The 23,500-nt window shown below is 44.3% G+C and overlaps 1 protein-coding gene across 5 annotated transcripts in view; it reads left to right on the top strand.

Annotated features, from left to right (window-relative positions):
* Nucleotides 1–23,500, top strand: part of Clstn2 (calsyntenin 2) — a 594,115-nt gene that overhangs the window by 542,924 nt on the left and 27,691 nt on the right. For all 5 annotated transcript variants that reach the window (XM_006975155.4, XM_015994073.3, XM_076576877.1 and 2 more), the window contains exons 9-10: nucleotides 6,033–6,195; nucleotides 21,050–21,216. In XM_006975155.4, coding sequence (XP_006975217.2) covers nucleotides 6,033–6,195; nucleotides 21,050–21,216 — 330 coding nt within the window. The remainder of the gene's footprint in view (nucleotides 1–6,032; nucleotides 6,196–21,049; nucleotides 21,217–23,500) is intronic.

Below are 23,500 nucleotides of genomic sequence, written 5' to 3'. Positions count from 1 at the left end.
GATCGCTCTGACCAACCCACATTTATACCATTGCTACAGACCCCTCCATTGTTCAGGCATCTCCGCCTTGCTGTCTGTACCAGGTCTGCCTTCTCAGTCAGTGATCCCCCTCTCTACCTCGTGGCCCTCTCTCTATGGCAAGGGCTGAGTAGGAGCGGGATACAGAGGGGAGGGAGAACAAGAGAGAACCATCTCACAAGGCATGTGAGGGCAGAGTGGGAGGAGTCTAAAGCGGAGGTGAGCGGAGGATCTGAGCTGACAGATCACATGAGACAAGGACACAGAGGGTATGTTTGGGGCTGGTGTGGGAGCGGGGAGCACTGCTGAGCCCAGTTTGGACACAGTGAATTTGAAGTGCCTGCAGGATCTCCAGGTGAGGCTGTCCGGGATAATCTGATCTGGTGAGCCCACTGTCCAACCACTGAGTCTCTGCTGGTGGTCCTGGTGTGAGCCAGTGTGATGTACAAACACAGCCATTGTATGAAATGGAAGGACAGGAAACGAGACATTGTAGCCCATGGTGGCCGGAGTGTCACCTCGGACTCCCAAAGTCTACAAGCTCCTTGTGATAGGAAGCCATGTCATTTCTTTCATTCTCTTTTCCAAAAATCCCTAGAGCAGAATTGATCCTCCAACTTTGACAGGGGATTGGATAGCCTAGGTGAGCTTATGGAAAGCTGCTTCCAGATGGAGAGCATGTTCCAAGATTGATTGTTGTTTTGAATGCCACCCCCTCCCCAACCCAGAGAACTCCAGACTTCCTGTTGGCTGCAGAATAAAGGCAACTCGGATTCTCAGTCCTCCAGCCCCAAAGGATGCTTGCAGCCTCCTCTTATAATCCAACCTCTCTCAAACACGTTCTGTCCTACCCAAACCTACATCAGTGTCTGCTGCCTCCCATCTCCCTAATACATATCACACACACACACACACACACACACACACACACACACATACACACACACATGCACAAACACACACACATACACACACACACAAAACACACATACATACACACACACACAACTCACACACATGCACAAACACACAAACACACACACACACACACACACACACACACACACACACACACACACACACGGCATGGACTTACCTGGCATGCTGCACAAACCTAGGATGACTATGAATTCCAGGTTGTTAGAAGCCTTTTATCAATGCCTCAGTTGGACTGGAAGTTCCGGCTAGGTTTAGGGATTGTTTTTCACAAAATATGCTATGTTCTTTGCAAGTCTCTACAGAAATGATGGAAAAAATTAGACTCCATATGCTGCCAAACTGATGCCGCCAACAGTGGGGAAAAATGACCATTTAAAGGAATAAGAGGTTTCTGCTTCATTTGCTTGAAATCTATTCTACTTTCTGTGCCCAATGAAACCTTAACAGTCCTGCAGTATTCACCCTAAATTCCACTTCCTCCCAGCTGGAAAGATCTCTCCATTCTCTGGAACCTTGAAGTGCTCTGCACCTGAGTTACAACACTTACTTAAATTCCCATTAGATTGGAATATTTTTGTATGTGGTCCCATCACATCACTTCTCCCCTCTCCCCTCCCCATTAGATTGAAACTCCCGAAGGCGAAGAATCCGTCTCAGGAGCTCTGCTGTCCCTTACAACCACAATAGAAATAGTAATTGACACAGCACTTGGCAAATCAATAAGTCACGTGCTGAAGAGCTGCATTAAAAACACCTGATTTAATGGAGAAACTAAGTCAGAACTTCCAACCTGGAGGTGGTATTTGAATCAGGCTGTCAGCAGCTGTGAAGAGGATCTTCCAGAGTCATAGTCTTCCTCGGTGTGTGTCTCTGAATCTCTGGCCACTTTTTCACTCATGGTCTAAAGAGCAGCTCCAGCCACCTAACATAGAATCCCACCTGCAGGTGTTCTGAGAAGGAGGTGGCTTTGTCTAGGCCATGCCTTGGTCATCCATTCAGGGGCACCATGGGACAGGTGTCAAGCTAGTTAGGTTTGCCAGTGATTCACAAACGGCTAAGAATTCAAGTTCGTCTCTCCCTCAAGGAAAGGTCACTTTGCCTAGTTTCCTTGTCTTGGTTGACCTATGTAGCAAAGCTTCTATTTCTGCTGCCTCCTGGCTCGATCATTTTTCAATTACAGTTTGTCCCTGCCGTTCTAGCTAAGGGTCAATGTGGGTCTCTTCCTGATCATAGATCCACATTTATGAAACTCTAATTAGGCATTTCCTTCAGCTGCTGACATAGCTCATTGGGACAAGTCTGCAGCCGTAAGCTTAGCATGAACTAAAAGACTGTTTGGATGCCCAATTAAGAGCTCATGAGCACAGCTCTGCTCACTCCTCTGAGTCTTGGCTGCTCTTCACATAGGTTGTAGTCTCTGTTTTGATTTGAGAACACATAACCCGTACCATCTTTTGTGATTCATTACAAAAATGAGACAGGATGTGTTCTTTCACAAATGGTACAACACAGGAACCTTCTCAAATTCTCTGAGTAAAAGAATAAAGAGTTATAATCTTTAGCTGGAAAAAAAATCACTGTATGTATTAAGAACTTTAAAAATAGCTATAATATTTGAGCCATTTAATATCCTTCCAGGAGTCTTTCCTAAGGATATATTCAGAAATGCAGACAAATATTTATGCCCAAGAAATTGATTATAGCATCATTCGTAATCGCAGTTATAAAATTAATCCAATAATGAGAGAATAGTTAGGTATATTATAGGATATCCATAGCCACATCACATGACCACTTACAATGGGGTTTTCAATGCCAACATTAACTGATACATGCAAACTTTCAAATCATTAAACAGTGTGATCCAAACAGGGTGTTCACGGCTGTTGTTTCTCAGGATGTTTATACAAACACTGTAAATAGAAATGTTCCCATCTCCAAGGTTGAAAACATATTACAAGCATATTCTTTAAGGCTGCTTGGAGCCATAGATATGCTAATGAGGGTGGGAAAGCCTCTTCATCTCCACCATAAGGCCCAGCTAAAGACACGGACTCCCTGTATTATGAAAGGCATCATGGAAGCTGCCCCTCAATGAAGCACAGTTCAACAAAACTATAGGAAAAGTATCTAGAAAAAAACTACCATATTAGGAAGGGCTCTGGTGCTCTTAAGATGTAAAATGGAAGGCTGGGCGGTGGTGCATGCCTTTAATCCCAGCACTCGGGAGGCAGAGCCAGGTGGGTCTCTGTGAGTTCGAGGCCAGCCTGGTCTACAGAGCGAGATCCAGGACAGTCTCCAAAGATACACAGAGAAACCATGTCTCAAAAAAAAAAAATGTGTAATGGTTCTTACTTTTCCTGGAAATGTTTTCTGTTGTTTTTTGCAAAGGCTGAGTGTTGAGAAATAAGGCCAGAGGACCATTCTGCTTCATCTTCAGCAGTCATGGAGTGTGGTATGATTGGATGAAGCACAAGGGCTCAACCTGCCATCTGCACAGACAGGGTGACTGCTGTGAGGGTAGTGACGGGAGCCAGGACAGGGAGTCCTCATGTGCTACTTACATGGCTATCCCTGATGGCTTAATTTCCATGGGGGAGGAAGCATGTCCAGGAATACTTGACTGTCGCCCTGGACCTAGCCAGAAGCTTCCAGATACGTCTTGGAATAGATCCAGGATGTAAACCATTTCTAGGTTTCTGCTGCTGCCTGGCTATCTTTGACTCCAACTCCAAATATATGCTGCATTGAGATCCTTTGGGTTGGGTGCTTCATTCAAATGTTCCCCTTCCAACAGCCCTAAGCTCTCAGTTCCTCCTGTGACCCCTGTGACCTGGCATCACCCTTCTAATCACAGGCTCAACCCAAAACCTCTGCATCCAGATATGGTCTGATCCAGGACACCAATAAGATAGGGAGTGTAAACTGATTCAGGGATCTCACTGAATTCAACAAGACATTGGAGTGAACCTCCTGGACCCTTCCTGCTTGCCTACAAAAGTCCCTAAAATATTCATCAGGCTTTATCAGACTAATGGGCTTCAAAAGGAGTAATTTTCTGAGATATGAGATGGGACAATATAAAAAGAACATTAAGGAAGAAATTCTTATTCCAAAATGAAAGGGAAAAGATCATTTAGCATCCCTGTTGGTGTTATCTATTCATGAGAAACAGCACATTTAATCCAGTGCGGGACGGAGGGAGGGCTTTGATGCCCTCACCTTGGGGTCACCTTCATGTAGAACTCATCAGCCTCCCCTGCCATCTGTGGCAGGGGTGATGGCGAGTGAATGATACAGATGAGAGACACTTCAGAGGATTCCACGCGGTGCAGAGGGAGCGGAGGAGACTGAACACAAAGGAGAGAGCCCAGGCTTTCACAGAGGGAGGGCAGCACTATTCTCTTGTCCTGCTGCCTTTTCTGCTTCCTGCCTCCCTTCCCATGTTTTTGTTATAGATTGTACAGTGTGAGTCTGGTCTCTTGGGTCAGGAAATGAGACTCCTCCTGTATCAGTTACTTTTACATCACTGTAACCAACTACATAAAAGGAGGAGAGAGAACTACTTTTGCTCATTGTTTCTGAGTTATCAATAACAGACTGGGAATGGCAGAGCAGAGCCATCCTTGGTAGGCAGGAAACACAGAAAGAACACAGGAAATGTCCAGGGTGAGATACAGTCCCAAAGACACCCTCCTAATAGCCTGTTTCTCCAGCTAGGCCCTACATCCCTAGCTTTCACCACCTCCTGGTAATATGGCCATATTATGAATCCACTAAGGGATTAACTAATTCATTAGGTCAGAGCCATATGGAGGCAATCACCCCTAGAAACGTCCTCATAGACACACCAGAGGTGTGCTTTGCTGATTCCCTATGTTTCTCAACCCAGTGAGGATGACAGTCACAATCAACTGTCACACCACCCTCTCCCCCCACAGTCTACTAATCCATTAATGCTGGTCCCCAGCCCTGAAAGAAAGAACAGGGCCCTGGGTATGGCAGGCTATGCAAAGACGTATGTGAAGAGCATCCAGCTCTCAGTGTGGGCCAAAAGTTCTGTTTGTGGCCCTTCTCTGCCTCCCTAGGCACACCAAGATGGAGGAAGGCAGAATTCTGCTAGGAAGTCTGTCTCCCTTGGAATCTTTTCCTTGAATTAGAAAGGCCAGGCGACATACACCAGCTTCTCTGGTGAGTCTTACCCAGGCAGCAGTGGGATTAGCGGCTCCAATTCCTGGGGTTCCTGCTTCTTCCTCTTTCTGATTCCACCTTCTCTCTAACTGAATTCCAACTGCTCTGCCTTTTTCTTCTTCTGTCGTCCTTTCTTCTCTCCTCATTCATCTTAACCTTTAGCTTTCCTTTCACTGAAGCACTACTCTTCATCCAGCTCCATCTATCCCAGAACTTAGAAAAATGGTTTCAATTGTACTTTCTCTATATTGAAGAAGTAAGAGAAATTTCATCCAGAGAAATTTAAGCGGACACTCCCACCTGTCCATCAGGTAGCCTGACTAAGTAGCTGGAAATTATGTGAACAGGATGCCTAAAGGTTCTGCATCCATGAATTCACCCAACTGAGGAATCGCTCCCATACTGAATATGAGTAGGCTCCGTTTTCTTGTTAGTCCCTAAGCAATACAGCCAAGCAATTATTTAAAGAATTTACATTGCATTGGGCATTATAAGTAACCTGGAGTTTATTTAAAGTACACAGGAGGATATGCATATGTTACCAGCAAATGCAATGCCATTTTACACAAAGAACTTGAGCATCTGCAGATTTTAAACTCAGATTGGCTCCTGGAGCCAATCCTGTGAACACTGAAGGGTGACTCTATTCAACTAGAGATGACTGGATCCACTTGTAATTCTTCTTCTCATTGTGTTTGATAATGAGTTTGATAACCTTGGTTGTGATAGACGTCAAAATTATGTTAAGTCTTTGAGATAATAATTGCTGACCCCAAAACATCTTCTTCTCCTTTCAGAATGAGATTTTAAAGAGCTGTTTGGTGTCGCATTCTAGATTCAATTTTAAGTGTTGTTTCTCTCTGTGTGTTCTTTTTCCCCATTAGATTTGTGACAAAGAGTGGCATTACTATGTCATCAATGTGGAGTTTCCTGTGGTCACCCTATACATGGATGGAGCAACATATGAACCATACCTGGTGACCAATGATTGGCCCATTCATCCATCTCATATAGCCATGCAACTTACTGTCGGCGCCTGTTGGCAAGGTAACCCTAAGTGGAGCCCTCTTTATGCTGTGTTTTGTCCATGCGAGATACTGATAGAGAAAAAGAACAAGTAACATGAGTGCTAGCCAGAACAAAAGATGCTCTTTACTGGCAAAACAGCACTTACAAAAGTAAGCATCAATCTAGACACTAGCTCTAGGTAATAATGGAACACCTGGCTTGAGAATGGATTTTTATTTTAGCTCAACCTAGACAAGTTCATGGTTGCCTCTGGGTTACTAAGGCTATTTATTATTCTGGGATCCTAATTGGTTCCAAACTGTGGCTGCATATCTGAAGGGTTAAATGTAGACTCTCTGATTGAAATTGTCAATTGTCTCAAGGTTGCTTAGAAACCAAGGATCTCACTGTCACTCAAGTGTCCAAACCCCTGGCATCTACATGCCCAGGTCTATGAGAAGCAAATTGTCCACAGGCCATGTAGTTATAGAGGCCATTCTCAGGGTATACTCAGCCCTCAGTGCTGAACCTTGCCTCAGCCCTGTCCCTCACCTCTTAGGACAGAGGCCCTTAGTCACCACTGCCCATGGAGAGGTCCCTTTCTTCTACTTTACCCTTTCCTCTCTTCTAATCCCCCAGTCCAACCCTATTTCCACTTTGGGAGTAAACAAAGGAGCTTTCCATGCCAACAGCCTTTTGTTTTATTCAGCTCAGCTGGAGTCTGTTTCTGCTTCCTTAAGTCCTAGGATCCTTTGAATCCCACTAAGGGCAACCAGATGGGAAGGAGGGTGCTCCCAAGTAGGCAGATATCACTCTGAGGTAAGATCGAACCTTGTGTTGATGGAATCTATGAATGCTTCCCAGATTGGTAACTTCAGCCCTTCACCACTCGGTGGTGAGGGGAAAGGTGCTCTTAATGTAGCCATCCTTCAGTATTTTCAAAAATTGGTTCCCACATCTCCCAGGGACACCAAAGCCTTGCTCAAACCCACTTAAGATGACATTGTTCCTGCATATGACCCCATACAGTCTCCTGTATACTTTAAATCTTCTTGATTATTTGTAGCCCATAATGCAATATGGGCTACTCTACAAATAGTTGTTAAACCACATTGTTTGGCAATTTGAGACGTCTGTAAGTGTGAAGTACAGACACAATTTTTATCTGCACTTGCATTTTGCCTGCATACAATACAGATCTTGGAGTTACAGACAGTTGCAAGCTGCCATGTGGGTGCTGGGAATTGAACCCGAGTCCTCTGGAAGAGCTGTCAGTGCTCTTAACCACTGAGCCATCTCTCCAGCCCCCAGACACAACTTTTAAAGACATATTTTTGAGCCACCTGAAGAGCTTGTGGATGTCAGAGGCCAACCATATAATAATTTGTTCTCTGTGGATCAGTTGACCCAGGAGTAACATGGTGGAGACACAAGTTTCTGTGGGCTAGGTAAAGAGTGATTTCAGAGCAGCTTCATGGGACAAAACATGGAAAGAGGAGTACACAACATACACTGTGAGCTTTGGGGAACAGAAGCCAGGGAGCAGATACAGGGGAGTGAGGAATAAAAATAGGTGTTCCTGAGCTGAGGCTACGCATGTCATGTGTGACATGTTTCACCCAGAGTGACAAGCCTTGTTTAACATTTTTACAAGACTTAGGGATGAGAGTCTTCTCATTATTGTAGGCTCCCCAAGGCTACCAGGAGAAGAAAACTGTACCTTATGGCAAGAATCCATGAAGCTAACAGAGCGAGACACTAACTTAGAGGTTGAACAGAAAGCATTAACCACTGCACACAGCTGTGCTGAAGTGGGGGCCTTGATGTGCCCAGTGCCCTAGCCAGATTCCTACATGGGTATTACTGAACACAGCCTGAAGAAAAATCTATAGGAAAAGACACTCCTAAGTACATCCTTCTACCAATGTTACCATGATTCCTTCCTGGTTACCCTCAGACATCACATCTAGTTTCTTGTCAACCCACTCTGCAAACAGCTTCTACTTACGCATGTCAGTTACAGGTACTGTTCCCACTCCCCAGTTATATGCTTGACACCTGGGCTAGGAAAACAGTCCTGCCAAATAAAAAGTGATTCTGTAACTAATTAAGATGATCCTCGGATCAGTTAGAATAGGCTGGTGCCCTGCAGTGACAAGCATGCTCCAATTTTCAGCTAATTGATACTCGTGTCTTGGTGTTCTTTACCAATCTCTGCCCTGCGCTATTGTCAGTGTGGGACCCTGGCAAGGACAGCAGCCACCGTTCTCAGTACAGAGAAAGAAAGCCCAGCAAAGTGTCTACAAGCTCCAAGAGCTTCACCTGTCACTGATGCCAGGCATTTTATTCATCTTATTTGCCCAAAGCAATCCATCTGACCACAGCTAAGAGGGCAGGGAAGTGATGGTTGTGGTGTGTGTGGAGGGAAAACTGAAAGTATTGTATGAATAACATATATAAACGCCACAGTCTACCTTGTGAACTAACATTTGTCTGGCTCTCTTTCCCAATTAATTAACATAATTAATACATATTAATTACTATGTATTAATACATATATGTATGTATTTATATTTATTAATAGGACAAATAATCTGACATCACCACAATCACTATGCACTCCCCCAACACACACACACAGACACACACACACATCATAAAGCACTTCCATTAAGAAAGAAGAAATATTAGAAACAGTCTAGCAGCCTTGGGCCATAGCAGTTATGAAATACCCTTTTGGCAGATGTGAGTGAGGGTAGTGATGGTGGAGAATATTCTTTGTGTCTCTTTAAGTCTGTTTACTGAGAGTTGTTTCCTTCACAGGCCACATCTGAAGATGGTGCTATGATTCCATAAATGCCAACTCAAATGGACATACGATTACAATTTATTTGAAAGTCACTTCACCCAAGTATATGTTTACAATATAGTAGGAAGAGTGAACGTTAAGTTGTTGTCCTAGTTTTAATGTGTTGCTGTGATAAACACACCATGGCCAGGAACAGCTTAGGAGAGGAAGGGGTTTACTCCATTTTACACTTTGATAGCCCACCATTGAGAGAAGTCAGGGCAGGAACTCAAGGAAGGAAGCCAGAGGTAAGGACCATGGGGGAATGCCGCTTGCTGGCCCACTTTCCCAGCTCTCTCATCTAGTTTTCTTTTATGGTCCAGGCTTACCTGCCTAGGGATGGTGCCTTCCACAGAGAGCTAAACTCTCCCACATCAATGTCAGTCAAGACAAACACTCATAGACATGGCCGCAGACCAATCTGGTCTGGGAAATTCCTCATTTGAAGTTTTCTCTTTCTAGGTGACTGTTTTGTGTAGTTGAAGTTTTCCTGTGTCCCACCTGGCCTGTGGTCAGGACAAATCTCTCTCACCTGCCAGTCCTGCAGCCACTTGGACACAAGTAAACACACAGAGGCTTATATTAATTAAACTGTATGGCCTAATGGCTCAGACTTCTTGCTAGCTAGATCTTACATCTTAAAATAACCCATTTCTATAAATCTATACTTTGCCACATGGCTCGTGGCTTAACAGTATTTTTACATCTTGCTTCTCATCACAGTAGCGGCTGGCAGCGTCTCCTGACTCAGCTTTTCACTTCCCAGAATTCTCCTCTTTGCTTATCCTGCCTATACTATACTTCCTGTCTGGCTACTGGCCAATCAGCATTTTATTTAATTAATCAATCAGAGCAACACATTCACAGCATACAGAAAGACATCCCCAGCAGTTTTGTGACAAGCTGGCCATAAAAACCAACTAGGGCAGATGCTCATCTGCATTTTGGTTCTTTTTCCAGACATGTGCTAGGATACTCTTCCTTGATGGATGAGGTCCTGAGTCTTTCTCTGTCTACTTTACTGAGTGGAAGTCCTTAATATTAGTCCCTGGTGGGCACTACAGAGGCTGATATGTACTGATGCAGGTGCTACAAACGCTTTACTCTCTGTAACCCTATCATTGCAAAGTACAAAAGCCTGCCCTCCTCTTATTAACCAGCTATATATGTCCTTAATTCTCCAAGAAGCAACAGAAAAAGAGCAGCCTGTGAGGCAGAAAACTTAGAGTTTGAGTTACATCCCAGCCTTATCCCTTACTGGCTATGTTTACACAGGATCCTAATTCTTCTGTATCCCACAGAACCATTTTTCTCAGAGATATTTGCTTTTTTTTGACATTTTTTTCTAGTTTTCACATGTGAGAGAAGATACAATAGTTGTCTGTGTCTGCCTTATTTTTCTTACCATGATCTCCAGTTCTATCCATTTTCCTTCATATAGCATGATTTCATTCCTCATTGTCCTGAATATTGGTGTGTGTGTGTGTGTGTGTGTGTGTGTGTGTGTGTGTGTGTGTGTATGTGTGTGTGTGTGTGTGTGTGTGTGTGTGTGTGTGTTCCTCATATAGTTCATCTGTTAATGGGCACCTAGGTAAATTCTGTCCCTTAATTATTGTAAGTAGTGCTAAAACAAACACAGGTTTGCAAATTTGTGTATTGACTTAAGCTTTAGATACATATATACCAGAGTAGTACAGCTGGGTTATAAAACTTAATTTGCTTTTCTCTGAAGGCTAAAGCTATTGAGCACTTTTCATATATTTATCAGCCATTTGTAGTATTTCTTTTGAGCAGTATCTCTTCAGATCAGTTGACAATGTTTGATGAAATTATTTGTTCTTTTGCATTCTTTATATATTCTGGATATTGATCCCCTGTCAAATGGGTAGCTGGCAAAGATTTTCCTTTGTGTAGGTTCTCACTTTATTGTTTTTTTTTCTTTTGCTGTACAGAAGCTTTTTAATTTGATGTAATCTTATTTGTCAGTTCTGGCTTCTGTTTGCTGGCCTAGTAGAGTCTTCTTCGGGGAATCATTGCCTGTGCCAATATCTTGAGTATTTCTGGTGTGTTTTCTTCTAGAGGTTTCAGAGTTTTGATCCATTTTGGTTGATTATTTTAAATATATAATGAGTAATAATGGAGAGTCTGGGTTTAATTTACTGCATGAAGGTGTCTCCTTTGCAGCACTGTTTGTTGAGCTGGCTGTCCTTTCTCAATTGATGCTCTCGGCACTTTTTCTAAGAATCAGGTGGCTCTTGGTGGCTGGGTTTATCTCTAGGTCCTGTATCATGTTCCCTTGGCCCACATGTCTGGTTTCACACCATCTCCATGCTGTTTTGTTCCTGGGCCTCGGATAGGATTTGAGACCAAGCACAGTGATGATGTCGGTGTCATCTTTCCTCTCTTTGCTCCTAAGTTTCTAAACTCTCACTTATCACATAAGAATGAAGCCTGCCTCCCAAGGTTCCATGAGGAATGTGTGTGCTTGGCATGTTTCATGTGAATATGAAAGAACATATCTCTGTTCTTCCTCCACTTTCCTTTCTGTTCCTTTCATCTAAATCTGATACAATAGACCATCTACAAGAGCTAGGCCTGCTCTAACACCCGTGGCCCCAGCTTTCCTAAGGTCCCCTGCATTTACTAACTTTCCTCACCTCCCCTAGGGCTAGCCCTTATACACAGACCTTGCCTTCCCAAGGCCCATGCATAAGTCAAAAAGAGAACAACATCAGAAGGGAAAATTTGGAAACAGGGATAGAAATTCAGTCAGGGATGTAATCATGCTGTTTGTGGGGACCTGGAGAAAACTTGAGTACTTTCCCAAGAGGAATGACATATGTGAAATTTTTCCCTAAAACCTTAATCTTTAAAATATAGAATGAGTAAGACCTCACAAAGAAGGGAGAGGAGGGGACAGCAGGAGGCATGAGCATGCTCAGATCTCCCGAGCACTGGCCCAGGAAGGATGGGGGAGGGTGGAAGAAAGGATTTGAAACTGAGTCTTTGGATACCATGCTGCCTGCCTGGTTAAAGAATTTGGATTCCCATGAATCCCTACATTCTTCTGGGAGCCCTGTTTCTGTCTGCATATGACATATCAAAAGACCTTCCAATGAGATGCAGTGCTGTGAAATTGATGGCCTGTGGAGCAGCCTCATCTCCACGTTTCTCATCCTTGACTGTCTGCGTACATACATAGCGCAAAGCCCTGTGTGCGCCCCTCTAATTGCCTTGGGCTTACAAACGTGGGGAACTTTTCTGGTGCTTCTGAGGTTGACGAGGGAACTTGTTCTCATTTGTGAAATTTCCAGTTGGGGTCGGACAAAGTGAATAGAAAATGATTTCATGGATGCTGCGTGTTGGGTTCTCCTGGGAGCTGGCTCCAGCACCATTGCTGGTCTGTGTTCTGCAAACCCAATTAGCCTACTGTGTCCTGTTAGTGAATCTGAAAGCCATGCAATCAGCAGAACTTCATTTTCATTGGGATTTTTCCAGTAATTAAAAAAATGAGACTTCATTTACACTTAAGAAACGTTGCCAGTGAGGCCTAGTGCTTGCAGCATCACATAATTGCAAGGAACGTCTTTGGATCCTTCATTTGCATTAACAAATTCCGAAGAGCGTGGCACTGGCTCTGGAGAGGGCTTCCTGGCTGTGTCACCTCTTGATACATAGCATCACCATAGTGAAAGCATATGCAAGCAGAAAAGATGCTGTGGGCAGGGGCGGGGCAGGGGGGATGGAATCCTCCAATCCAAAGCACTGGAAGAGGTCAGTCCTGTGATTACCCACCAGGTCTCAGTTTTGAAATGTCCAACTACCTCTCAACATTGTCACTCTGGGAACCAAGCCACCCATCTGTGAACCTAGGGATGACAAATTCAAATGACAGCAGGACATAGCAAGGTAGATCATTTAAAGATGAGGTTAATCTTTTTTCCTTAGGTTTTCACTTGTAAGAACAAAACTGAGTAAATCGAGTTCAGTTCCAAATACTATGCAACATCAGATAGGCCCATCTGCTCAGCTCCTAGACATCTATCTACATTAGACCTAACTATCCAGGTTCTATAGGCTTACTTATGCAGGGAGGTAGATCGGATGGCTGCCAATTCATGACAGTGTCTTATAGTGTCTTGAGGTTTCTAGAAGATGCCGCAGACTGCAGCAGCCCAGGGCTCTTAACCTATGCTAGACTAGTGTTGCCGAGTTCCCTCTGTGTGTCAGGCATCTGAGCAGCGACTCTTCCAGTCAAGTGGCTACATGTAGGACGAGTTTTAGAGGCACATTCAGGTAAGCATCACGTTGCTCCTTGTCTGATCCCCATTTTTCTTGATGTATTTCAGCACAGGGCTCAGTACTTGCAGTTCTCTTCCTTGTGATCACTGACTCCTGTTTCTACCCAGAGGGTCTCCTCCAGTGTAGGGAATCTTGACCTTCCTAGAATATCCAGCCCCTCTCCACATTCCTAAGACTACCACTTGTCTTGGATAAGGAAGACTTCCATTCTATCCCAGGCCTTATCTTTGCTGAGTCCTATCCCCTACTTAACAAGACAGTGGGAGATACAGAAGAAAATTTGTCCAAAAACTGGAGGCTCAATAGGGTACAAACAAAATACTCATTGGAGTTTTGAGGTGAAGGCAACGCAAAGAATGGCCTCAAGGGGATCAAAAGACAGACATAGCTCAAGGGCTGTAATCTGTGCCATATGAGCTTCACACAGTGTAACTGCAGCCCCGTGGGGCCCTGAGATTTGTTGTACATTTTCAGGTCATTTTTTTTTTCCCTGCCAGACTCTAGCATTGGTGCAGAGACTTGGACTACATTCCTCCACTTAATGAGCTTGGTCTAATTTAGTACAAATTTCTCTTAATAAAGTCTGTGTTCAAGTTAGTCTTCATCCCTCGGGTCTCTGCTTCTGAAAAAAAAAAAGAAAGAAAGAAAAGAAAAGAAAGAAAGCACACACCAGCATAGAGTGCTTTCTATCCAGACAGCATTCCCTAAGGAGTCTGCATGAAACTTCATTCTCACAGGATGCCCCTTCTGCAGGGAGGCCAAGGTCAAGTTTAGGAAACAGTACAAACTAGCCCCCAGATTTGAATTGTTGGCATGCACTAGGCACTGTGCTGAGCACCTTAGGTGGGCTCCCCTGTGGACATCTCAACACCATGTGGCATGGGCATAATCTAGACCCCACTCTGTACCATGCCAGGGGTAACATAGCAACTGGATCTGAGTGTAGATGCGTACCACCAGGACTAGATCACCACAGCCAAAGAATACTAGAGGCTGCTGGAACAGGGGCAAATCAGTTGCCAGATGTCCTTGACATTGTCTCTGAGTTCTGACAAACTCCAACTGGGACCTATAGATAATAACTTCAGACCCACCAGGCAGCAGGCTGCAGTGGAAAAGGCTGGGCTGGAGTTTTGGGTGAGCAGAAGGGAACTCTAGACCTCACTGCCACTGTTTATCAACTCTGGATCTTTGAAGACAGTTCTGCGACTCCGACTCTCAATTTCTTTGCCTGCAGAATGAGATCAATATTCGGGATGATGCATGAGTGACCTTCTGACTCCATAAATTGAGGTCTTCAATTTCAGGGATCTGACTTTTGAGGTCATCCCAAGTCATATATTTTGCTCTCTATAGTATCACATAAATGTTCGCTATGAAAGCAAGAGAAAAGGTACATTTTTTTAAGAAAAGAAGGGTTAAGAAAGCTTGATGAGAGTGTGTCATGCCAGCCATGATGACAGATCATTTTTTTTTTGCAAGTCACCTGCAACGTATAGCTATGTGAACCCCCTTTGAGGTTATATGCACGTAGTTTTAAAGCTGCAGCTTGCGAGGGTCGATTACACACTTCACTTAGTCTTTGCATTCCATGGGTGTCTCCGCCACCAAAAATGAGGAAAAAAGAGAAAGCAAGATTTCAGACAGTCTGCCCATTTACATTGCTCAAAATTGATAGTTGACCATCCGTGAAATTGCATTCATTGAGGGGCATCCCCATCCACAAGCCTTGCAAAGAGCAGCGTTCAACTCAAGCAAAAGAAAGCACAGCCTCCACTCTTTCCCATGTATTTCCCAGACTGAATAGCAGAAGGAAAGATAGCAGGAAAGACAGTAGCTTCCTTGTAGCATGAATCTTAAAGGTACTTATTAATAAAACAAACCTGGAGCCAGGTATTGGGGTGAATGCTGGAAGATCAGAGAAGCAGAACGAGCCACAGCTATCTCACCTCACCAGTTCCTCAGCTGATCCTGTTTCCTAAGACTGGAAGCTTCTGAGTCCTCATCCAGAATGAATCTCAGCTGAACTGTTGCTCAAAAGCCTAAAAGCTTAACCAGCCAAATGCTTCTAGTTTCTGGTCCTCACGCCTTATATACCTTTCTGCTTTCTACCACCACTCCCTGGGATTAAAGGCTTGCTTTCTGGGATTAAAGGCGTGAGTCACCATGCTTGGCTGTATCCTTGAACACATGGATTTCTGTCTCTGGAATGCTAGGATTAAAGGCGTGTGCTACCACTGCCTATCCTCTATGTTTAATATTGTGGCTATTCTGTCTCTGACCCCAGATAAGTTTATTAGTGTGCACAATATTTTGGGGGAACACAATACCACCACACTTCCTGAATACCTGTGTATAAAATGGAGACTTGGTGCATTCACATTACATAGGTCTTTGGCCTTAAATTTCTCTTAGAGCTGCATTTGTAGTGAGGAGACCCCACCTCTCAGAAGACAGACAGGGGCAGTGGGTGATGGATATGCAGCTCTTCATTCACATGAATGCTCTGTTTCAGAATAGGAATGCTGCACCAGATCATGTATGCCAAATAACATTGTCCTTCAGTATCTGTTGGTGCTTGGTCACCAGATGCCCTGCAGACAAAAACATCAGAGACTCAAGTTCCCTCTATAAAGTGGTAGAGTGTTTGCTTAAGATGACAAATGCCTTCCCATATACTTCAAATTATCTCTAGATTATTTATGAGACCTAACATGGTATAAATGCTCTATAATGGTTCTTAGTGCTTAAAGAATAATGGCAAGAAAAGGACATACCTGTGTTTAGTACGATTTAGATGGTTTCAGTCTGTGGTTAGTTAAGTTAGTGGATGTGAAACCACTGAGGGGCCAACTGTTTGGATGGCTTTTAAAACAACTGGGTTTCCCTGTCCTCTTCATCCCAGCTGCTGGGAATTGCTGCTGAAGCCAGTTAATGTCCACAGAAGCCACATAACTGGGTTTCCACTGCCAGCCCTGTATCGGTCCCAATCTGTCCCCCTCCAGTAAGTCTTCTTTCAACTTTTTCAGCCACATCAGATTAGATGATATACAGAGAGAAGGCTGGGTCAAGGCTGAATCTTAATGTTACTTGTTCCCTAGCCACGTGACCTTGGGAAAGTTATCAAAACCTGTACATTTCTTTTGTAAAAAAGAGTTGTCAGTGTATCAGATCAGACAATCAGTTCACAAAGATGAAATGTTTTTTTTTTCCACACCCGTCTTTGTCTCATTTCAAGCTTCATTCCGTGTGAGTGAAAACGGTTTAACCTCCTCAGATTTGGCATTTTCCCATTTCCTTGGGTAATGGTGGGTTGATCAGGGAGGTGAGTATATAGAGTTATAGGGTAATGTGGGTCCATTCACCTTTCCATGTGGTTATTCATTGAAATGGTGCTCATCTACCTCTTTTGGTCCTCAGTCACTAATGATCCTTTAGGATTGACCGCTGTCTTGGCATTTCCTTGCCTTCCATGGGGGCTACATCAATACTTGTGGTGTCTCTCATGTTCTCTGTGCAGGTCCATCTGTGGACGGTCTACCTAGTGTCATACGGTATCACACATCCTGCTGGGGGCTCAGTCCTGGAAGCAGTTGTAGGTGATTTCTTTCCATAATCTATCCTCTCCATTTCTTCAGCCTACCTCATCTGGAAGAAACCAGATCCTCTTCCTCTGCACTTGCTGAAGGTGGACCCACTGTCAGGTCTTCCTTGCTCTTTGAAACTTTTATGCTTCTGAAGCGTGTCACATGTGGATAGGTACTGAGCTTGGGCCTCTTCTGTGGCCATACCTGTGGCAGGGCTAGAGGTGTTCATGGAAGTGAGATGGGAGAAATACCCAATAAAGATCTAAAGAACAGAGCTTAAGATACCCTCCTCTTTAGAGATCAATGAAATAGCATAGGAAAGAATCTGATGCATTTTAAGGGCCTCACAATAGCTATTTTTTCCTCTGACCTAGTAGACATGTCCTTTAGAAATTGATCATATGCCGCCTTAGAAAACTCAGATTATCTTAGAACATCTAATTCTTACATTTTAATTTTCCTTCATTTCTCTCTCTGCTCAATATAAATTGCTGAAGACCCTAGCCCACACCTACTATTATAGGAACCTAATGTAAGACTAGACACATAGGAAATGTTTTTGAAATGCTGATCTAGTCTAAGAAATCCAAAATCATGCCTGGAAACAAAGTTTTGATAATTTGTTCTCTTAAAATGATCTATGATCAAGTTTATTTTGAATTTTGACAGAGGAGCTGTGTGTCCCATGTAGACACTTTCAATATTAAAAAGAGAAAATTTTCAGTTTATCTATTATTTTTGATATCTTATATCACATCTAGTACTGGGTAAAATGTACTTCAAATTTAATGTGTGTTTCCCATTGCAAAATGCTAACTAAATCTAATCCCGAGAGACTTCTGACTCATAAGCAAAGTACAACACAGATCTTGGATTCTTAAGTTGAAATACAGAATGCAGTATCTTGGCATCCAAGCCAGTCACAGACATTGGCCTTTGAAATGGAGCCTCTGAATGAGATGCTGAGGCAGGCTAGATGATAGATGGTGTTCTCAGAATTGTAGGGACATACACTTTACAACTTGAGCCTAAGTTATATTATATATGAATGCCAATATAATGAGTGCCTATCTCCCAGGGCAGTTATGAAGATTCAAGGAGATGTTTGTTGATATTGCACATGGTGTTGGGTACACAGGTCACACCTAGTCAGTGATACTCATTGACTCTACTGATCAAAGGTAGAGACAAAGCAGGAAATAGATGGCCATCTGAATAGCACCTCAGTCACTCATGCTCAGGCCTTCATCCTCTTTTCTGTAGGAAAAAAATATACAGATATAAATTCACATGATTATAAATCAGACATTTTATTGCTATGACAAATACTAAAAATAAACTAATAAATACAAATAAAAATAAAATCCTTATGTGCAGAAGGATTTATCTTGGCTCACGGTTTCAGAGCCTTCAGACCCTGGCCAGCCTGTCCCATTGTTTCTGGGCCATGGTGAAGGAGAAAATCCTGGCAAAAGGGTGTGGAGGAGCAGATGTGTTCCTAAGACATCCAGGGAACAAATAGAGTGACCTGCATCTTCCAAAGAGGCCTCATCCTCCATGGTTCTGTTGCCTCCCAGAAGTCTATTGATATTTTGAATACTTCAGCGGATTAAGTCAATGATTTGGTCAGAGCCCTCATCACCCAATCACTTTATAAAAACCCAACCTCTAAACATGAGGGACCCACTCTTCAATATGAGGGCCTCTTGGTGGGGGCACTTGACAGCCAAGCCATAACACTAGGGCATGAACATGGAAATGTTATGGAGAAGCATCAAGATCAGAAAACCTCAAATTGTCCTCCCATAGCCATGTCCTTTTCAGGCCATTCATCAAAGTCACATCCATTTGGAGTTCCCTGTGAACCAAGCATTAAAACGACTTGTTTTACTTTCAAAGCAAAGAATCCTTATGCAGCAAGGAAACAATCTATGAGACAAAATGGTTTAACACATAAAGACAGATGGTTCCTATAACAGAGGATGTCCCAAAACACAGCAGTAGAGATAGCCACGGGGGTCTACTTGGTCCCATGTGCCTCTTCTAGTTCTGCCCTACAGTTTACATTGCCCTTATCACTCCTTGTCTAATGGCAAGATGGCTTACGCAGCTGTGGGTTCACTGTAAAAAGACAACAAGAGTTCATTGAAAACCTTCTGAGAGCAAAATAGAAGCTATTATGGATAAGCTACCAGTCATCATCTCTCATGATAGTAGCCTAAATTTGGTCACCATGCTTATTCTTGGATCTATAATTATGGCTTATTGAATGCCAGGTACTGATTGGCTTCATCTTCTTACTTGGCCCCAGGCCCACCCCTGAATCCATCATTGAAACAATGATGGTGTAATAAAATTTGCTTAGACTCTGTCCCTGGACCTTGTGTCCATGCCCAAAGCCTCAGGGCTGCCTTACTTAGCAAGAAGGAAAGGGTGAGAGAGCCTCAGTGCCCACGATGACTCTGATGGCATTCAGCACATCATCTCCTTCAATTCAACAGGCAATTATAAAGTGTCTGTTGCATGCCAGGCAGACTACAGCATGCCAAGAGGACACGAGAGGCCAAGTGTTCTTGAGAAGAATAAATGAGTCAACTTATGCACAGTGTCTGGTGCAACCCTCAGCCCCGACGACTTACTTGCTCAGTATTGTCTTCATTAAAATGAATAATGCATGAGTGATCTTTGCTATCCAGGAAAGAGAGGCTTAAACTAATAAATTATAGCAGCTTGTGAGGGGCAAGCCTGCGGGTAGCATCAAGGAGAGAGATCACACAAGGAGTATGCAAAAGGCCCAACCTGGAGAAGCTCACAGCTCAGCGCTTCTTAACCTTGGCTTCACATCTGCATTATCCAAGACGCTTTTTAAAACTCCCCGTACCAATTAAATCAAAATCTCCAGGGGATCAGACCAAGAACCAGGCACCCGTTTATCTTTTTAAAGATTCCCAGATGGTTAAAACTTGTAGCCAAGGTGGATGATAACAATTTAGGCTCCTAAGGACAGCACATGCATGTAAACAATTCGACAGCAATGCCAGGTGGAAGGCTGCAATAAAACCAACTAGGAGTGATCCAGGCCCTAAGCCCAGAGCACAGTGGGACTCGAGCAGGGACAGGGCTTGGGAAGCAGCTACTCAGTAAGGTTTGAGGAAGCAGCCGTGACAGGGAACCTAGGAGACCTCGAAAAACTGCAATTTGCCTCAGCTGGGCAACAGGGAGGACAGGGTGGGGGTGAGCCAGTGTGACCTCAATGGAACAGGTGGGAGGGGGAACCCGGGCAAGCCCGTACCTAAGCAGTAGACAGAGCCGTGCAGTAAGTCAGCTGGAGAGATTCAGAAAGCAGCACCCCAGACGTTCCCACCGGAAAGCATAAACAAGTGGGGTAGCATGTCTCTGTAGAGACATACGGAACGCTAAGGAACGTAGGAGCTGTGTGCCCAAGGAGCATCCACTACTCGCAAGGCGCTGTTGGCACACTCGGCTTACCAAAAGGCAGCAAGGGTGCCAAAGTGCCACTTGCTGGAAAGCTGCCCTTGGAGAGCTGGGAAAGCCGTTCACATGCTGCCCAGCCAGTTACCAAGTCTCAGGCAGTATAAAATACAGGAAACAATGGGAACTGCTGTGCTGAGACAGCCTAAGGACTAGAGGGCGCTAATGTGTCTGGTGAGCTATGGAGGTTCAAAGAATTCTCAAAACCCCTCCAGGGAAATATCAAGATGGGGACTCAGTCCTGGTCTATCTTCTCTCCACGTTCTGTTTCTTCTCTGAACAAAAATCCAAACAAGATCTGAGCTAGATCTCCATGCAGTCCATCCAAAGGAGGAGGAGGAGAGTTGCGATTAGTAAAGATGCTAAGAACGTCTTTCTGAGTAAGATGGGCTATAAGCAGACCTCAAGGGAAGCCAGGCCTGGAGACCTCGGAGAGATGGGCATGGCTCCTCATGAAGCCGCAATTTGAGTTCTTTGAACCGTGTTTGGGCATGGTACCAGACCCCAGGTCGCACGGTGCTCAGCCTGTGTACACACAAACACACACTGGCTTGCTTTAATCCCTTAGGCTTAAAGAACACAGAGACACTGTGAGTGACCTTGGTTCCTGGTGCTTCCTACCTCGTCTCCTCAAGGCAGATGACAGTATTTCTTGTTCCTACAGGAGGTGAAGTGGCCAAACCACGGTTTGCACAGTTTTTCCATGGCAGTCTCGCCAGTCTCACGATCCGTCCTGGCAAAATGGAAAGCCAGAAGGTGATTTCTTGCCTGCAAGCCTGCAAAGAAGGGCTGGATATTAATTCCCTGGAAAGCCTCGGGCAAGGAATAAAGGTAAGGAAGGCACGTATGATAAAACACTGATTTATGAGGCGAAAGCTGCTCAATACCTGAGCATGCCGGGAAATAATTGTTTCCAGAGAAGCCTCACAGAAACGGTGCCTCAGTTAGGATGTGATCACACTTCAACAAGGACCAGTTAGTGACCATGACTTCCAGGATGGACTTCTGCTTCCAGCTCTAGAAACTTCCAGATCAGGTGCTCTAGAGCAGACAGTAGACGCCATTCCACGTCTACCTGGAGGGAGGGATGAAACTTCTTTTGTCTGCAGATTGGTTGGTTACTTTGCTAGCCATTTGCCTAAAGGCACTAAAGCAGCATGCAAGAATACATTTCAAAAACATAAAATGTAAACAAAAAATTAGGGCTCCAAAACAGAAACACGGAAAGAGAGAGAAGACAGACATGAGGTAGAATTGGAAAACAGATATGACAGTCACTAGGTCTTACATTGTTAAAGTGAAGCCAGTTCCCTTCCAAGCAATATCTGGAAGTCAAAAGGAACATGAAGAGATTTGTGGTTATTATTGCCTGTGTGAAACAAAAATATTCAAGTGATTCAGGAAATTAGAGCTGTGTTCTTAGAAAAGCATCTCCCAGAAGGCGGGGGAGGGGCAGCTATGGCCCCAGCAAGCTCCTCTCCAACAGGTAAGGTTACCTACCTTCTGGCCTCACCTAGATAGAAGCAGCTCTTGCTGGTCCTGGGCCTCTGAGTTCTGAATAAAGAGCAGGGTTAGTCCCAGCAAAGGCCCTGATAAATCAGCACAGGCCCCAGTGTGGGAAAGCAAGTCCCTAGCTCCTTTCTGGAAGTCACAGAGGGCTCTGTGTCCTGGAGATCTGGACAGCTGGAGTCTCCAGAAGCCATAGTAGTTTCCCCCTTGGCTGTTTCCCAAGAGAAGATGGCAATGGCAAAGGATTTCCACCTGCTGCCCATCTGTACCCAGTCTGCCATGGGTCTGCCTTGCCATCCTACCATGGGCCTGCCTTTCCTAGCCAGGGTCTTTCTTTCCAGCAGAACCTGCTCCTAACAGGGGCCTGATACTTGAAGATTCTGGCCCTGGGTATGCAAGCAGGGCCTGCTGGTACAAGGACCTGTAATGCTCATTAAAATGTGATCACCTCAGCAAACATGCCATGTTACAGTTATGGACCCGGTTCTAGTATACAAAGGTAGATGCTCTCAGCTTATTGTCTTTAGATAATTTGGTGGCCTATAGTATCCAATATAGTACTCCACAGGGTACCACTACATTGACAGTGAGCACTGACATTTCCTAGAGGTCTCTGAGAGGGAGACACTGCTTGTTCTAAATGCTTTATGACCACTACGCTTTGTGATACCCCTTCCCATGGATAAAGATACCATAATGTTCTCAATCCGATATGGAGAACAGAAGGCTAATGGATGCTCAAGAAATATCCTTAAGTTAGTGCTGGGCTGAGCCAGAATTTGAATCCAGACAGTCCTACTCCATAGCTTCAGATTCAGGAGAATGGCCTTCAGGGAAGGCTTCCCAGAGGAGGAGAAGCCTGTGGAGAGTGGGTAAGACCAAGTAGGAGTCCACCTGGGAAAGGAAGGGGAACAGAGAGCAGCCATTCCAAGAAGATCTGGGGATCTGAGCAGTAGCAAAGGGGTATGGCAGAAACGCACAGGAACCTCCAGCCCAGTGTTGTGGATGCCCAAATAGGAGCACAAAAGTGGAACCAGAGAGCTAGATGACGACCACATCATGGACACTCCTAGACACATTAGATATATTTTTTTCCTGTCAACCACTAAGAGCCACTGAAAGCTCAAGCAAGAGAGAATAATCTTGGCCATGCAGGGTTTAAGGTGCCTACCCTGGACAATGGGTCAGACGGACACGATGGAAGGAATACAGAAGGCATGGTTAGGCAAGCTTGACTTTTCAGATGCTGTTTACCATGACTTTGACACAAACATGCTCATGCACATATGTTAATCACATGTCACTGGGAAAGCTGTTCTGATCAGCATGTGTTATTTCCTGGAGATATTGTCCACCCAGTGCTGTGGAGATCTAGCCTCCAAGCCTCTCTTTTTCTCACTCCAGCTCACTGCCTGCCTTTGAATGCATCCTCTGCCTTGAACCATCCCAAGGGGCTACTGTTGCAGAGTTCCAAGTCTGACAGAGAAAACAAAACAAAACAAAACAAAAAAACCAACAGATACTAGACTTAACAGACGGGCAATTTGTGAATTATGAATTAAGAACCAAAGTGATTTCTACAGAGTAGTCATAGCCTGTGGAAAGA

Source organism: Peromyscus maniculatus, chromosome 7 (assembly GCF_049852395.1).
Source record: "Peromyscus maniculatus bairdii isolate BWxNUB_F1_BW_parent chromosome 7, HU_Pman_BW_mat_3.1, whole genome shotgun sequence".
NCBI classification, from domain to species: domain Eukaryota; kingdom Metazoa; phylum Chordata; class Mammalia; order Rodentia; family Cricetidae; genus Peromyscus; species Peromyscus maniculatus.
The sequence above is the reverse complement of the archived record's forward strand: the minus strand, read 5'-3'. Positions and strand labels throughout refer to the sequence as shown.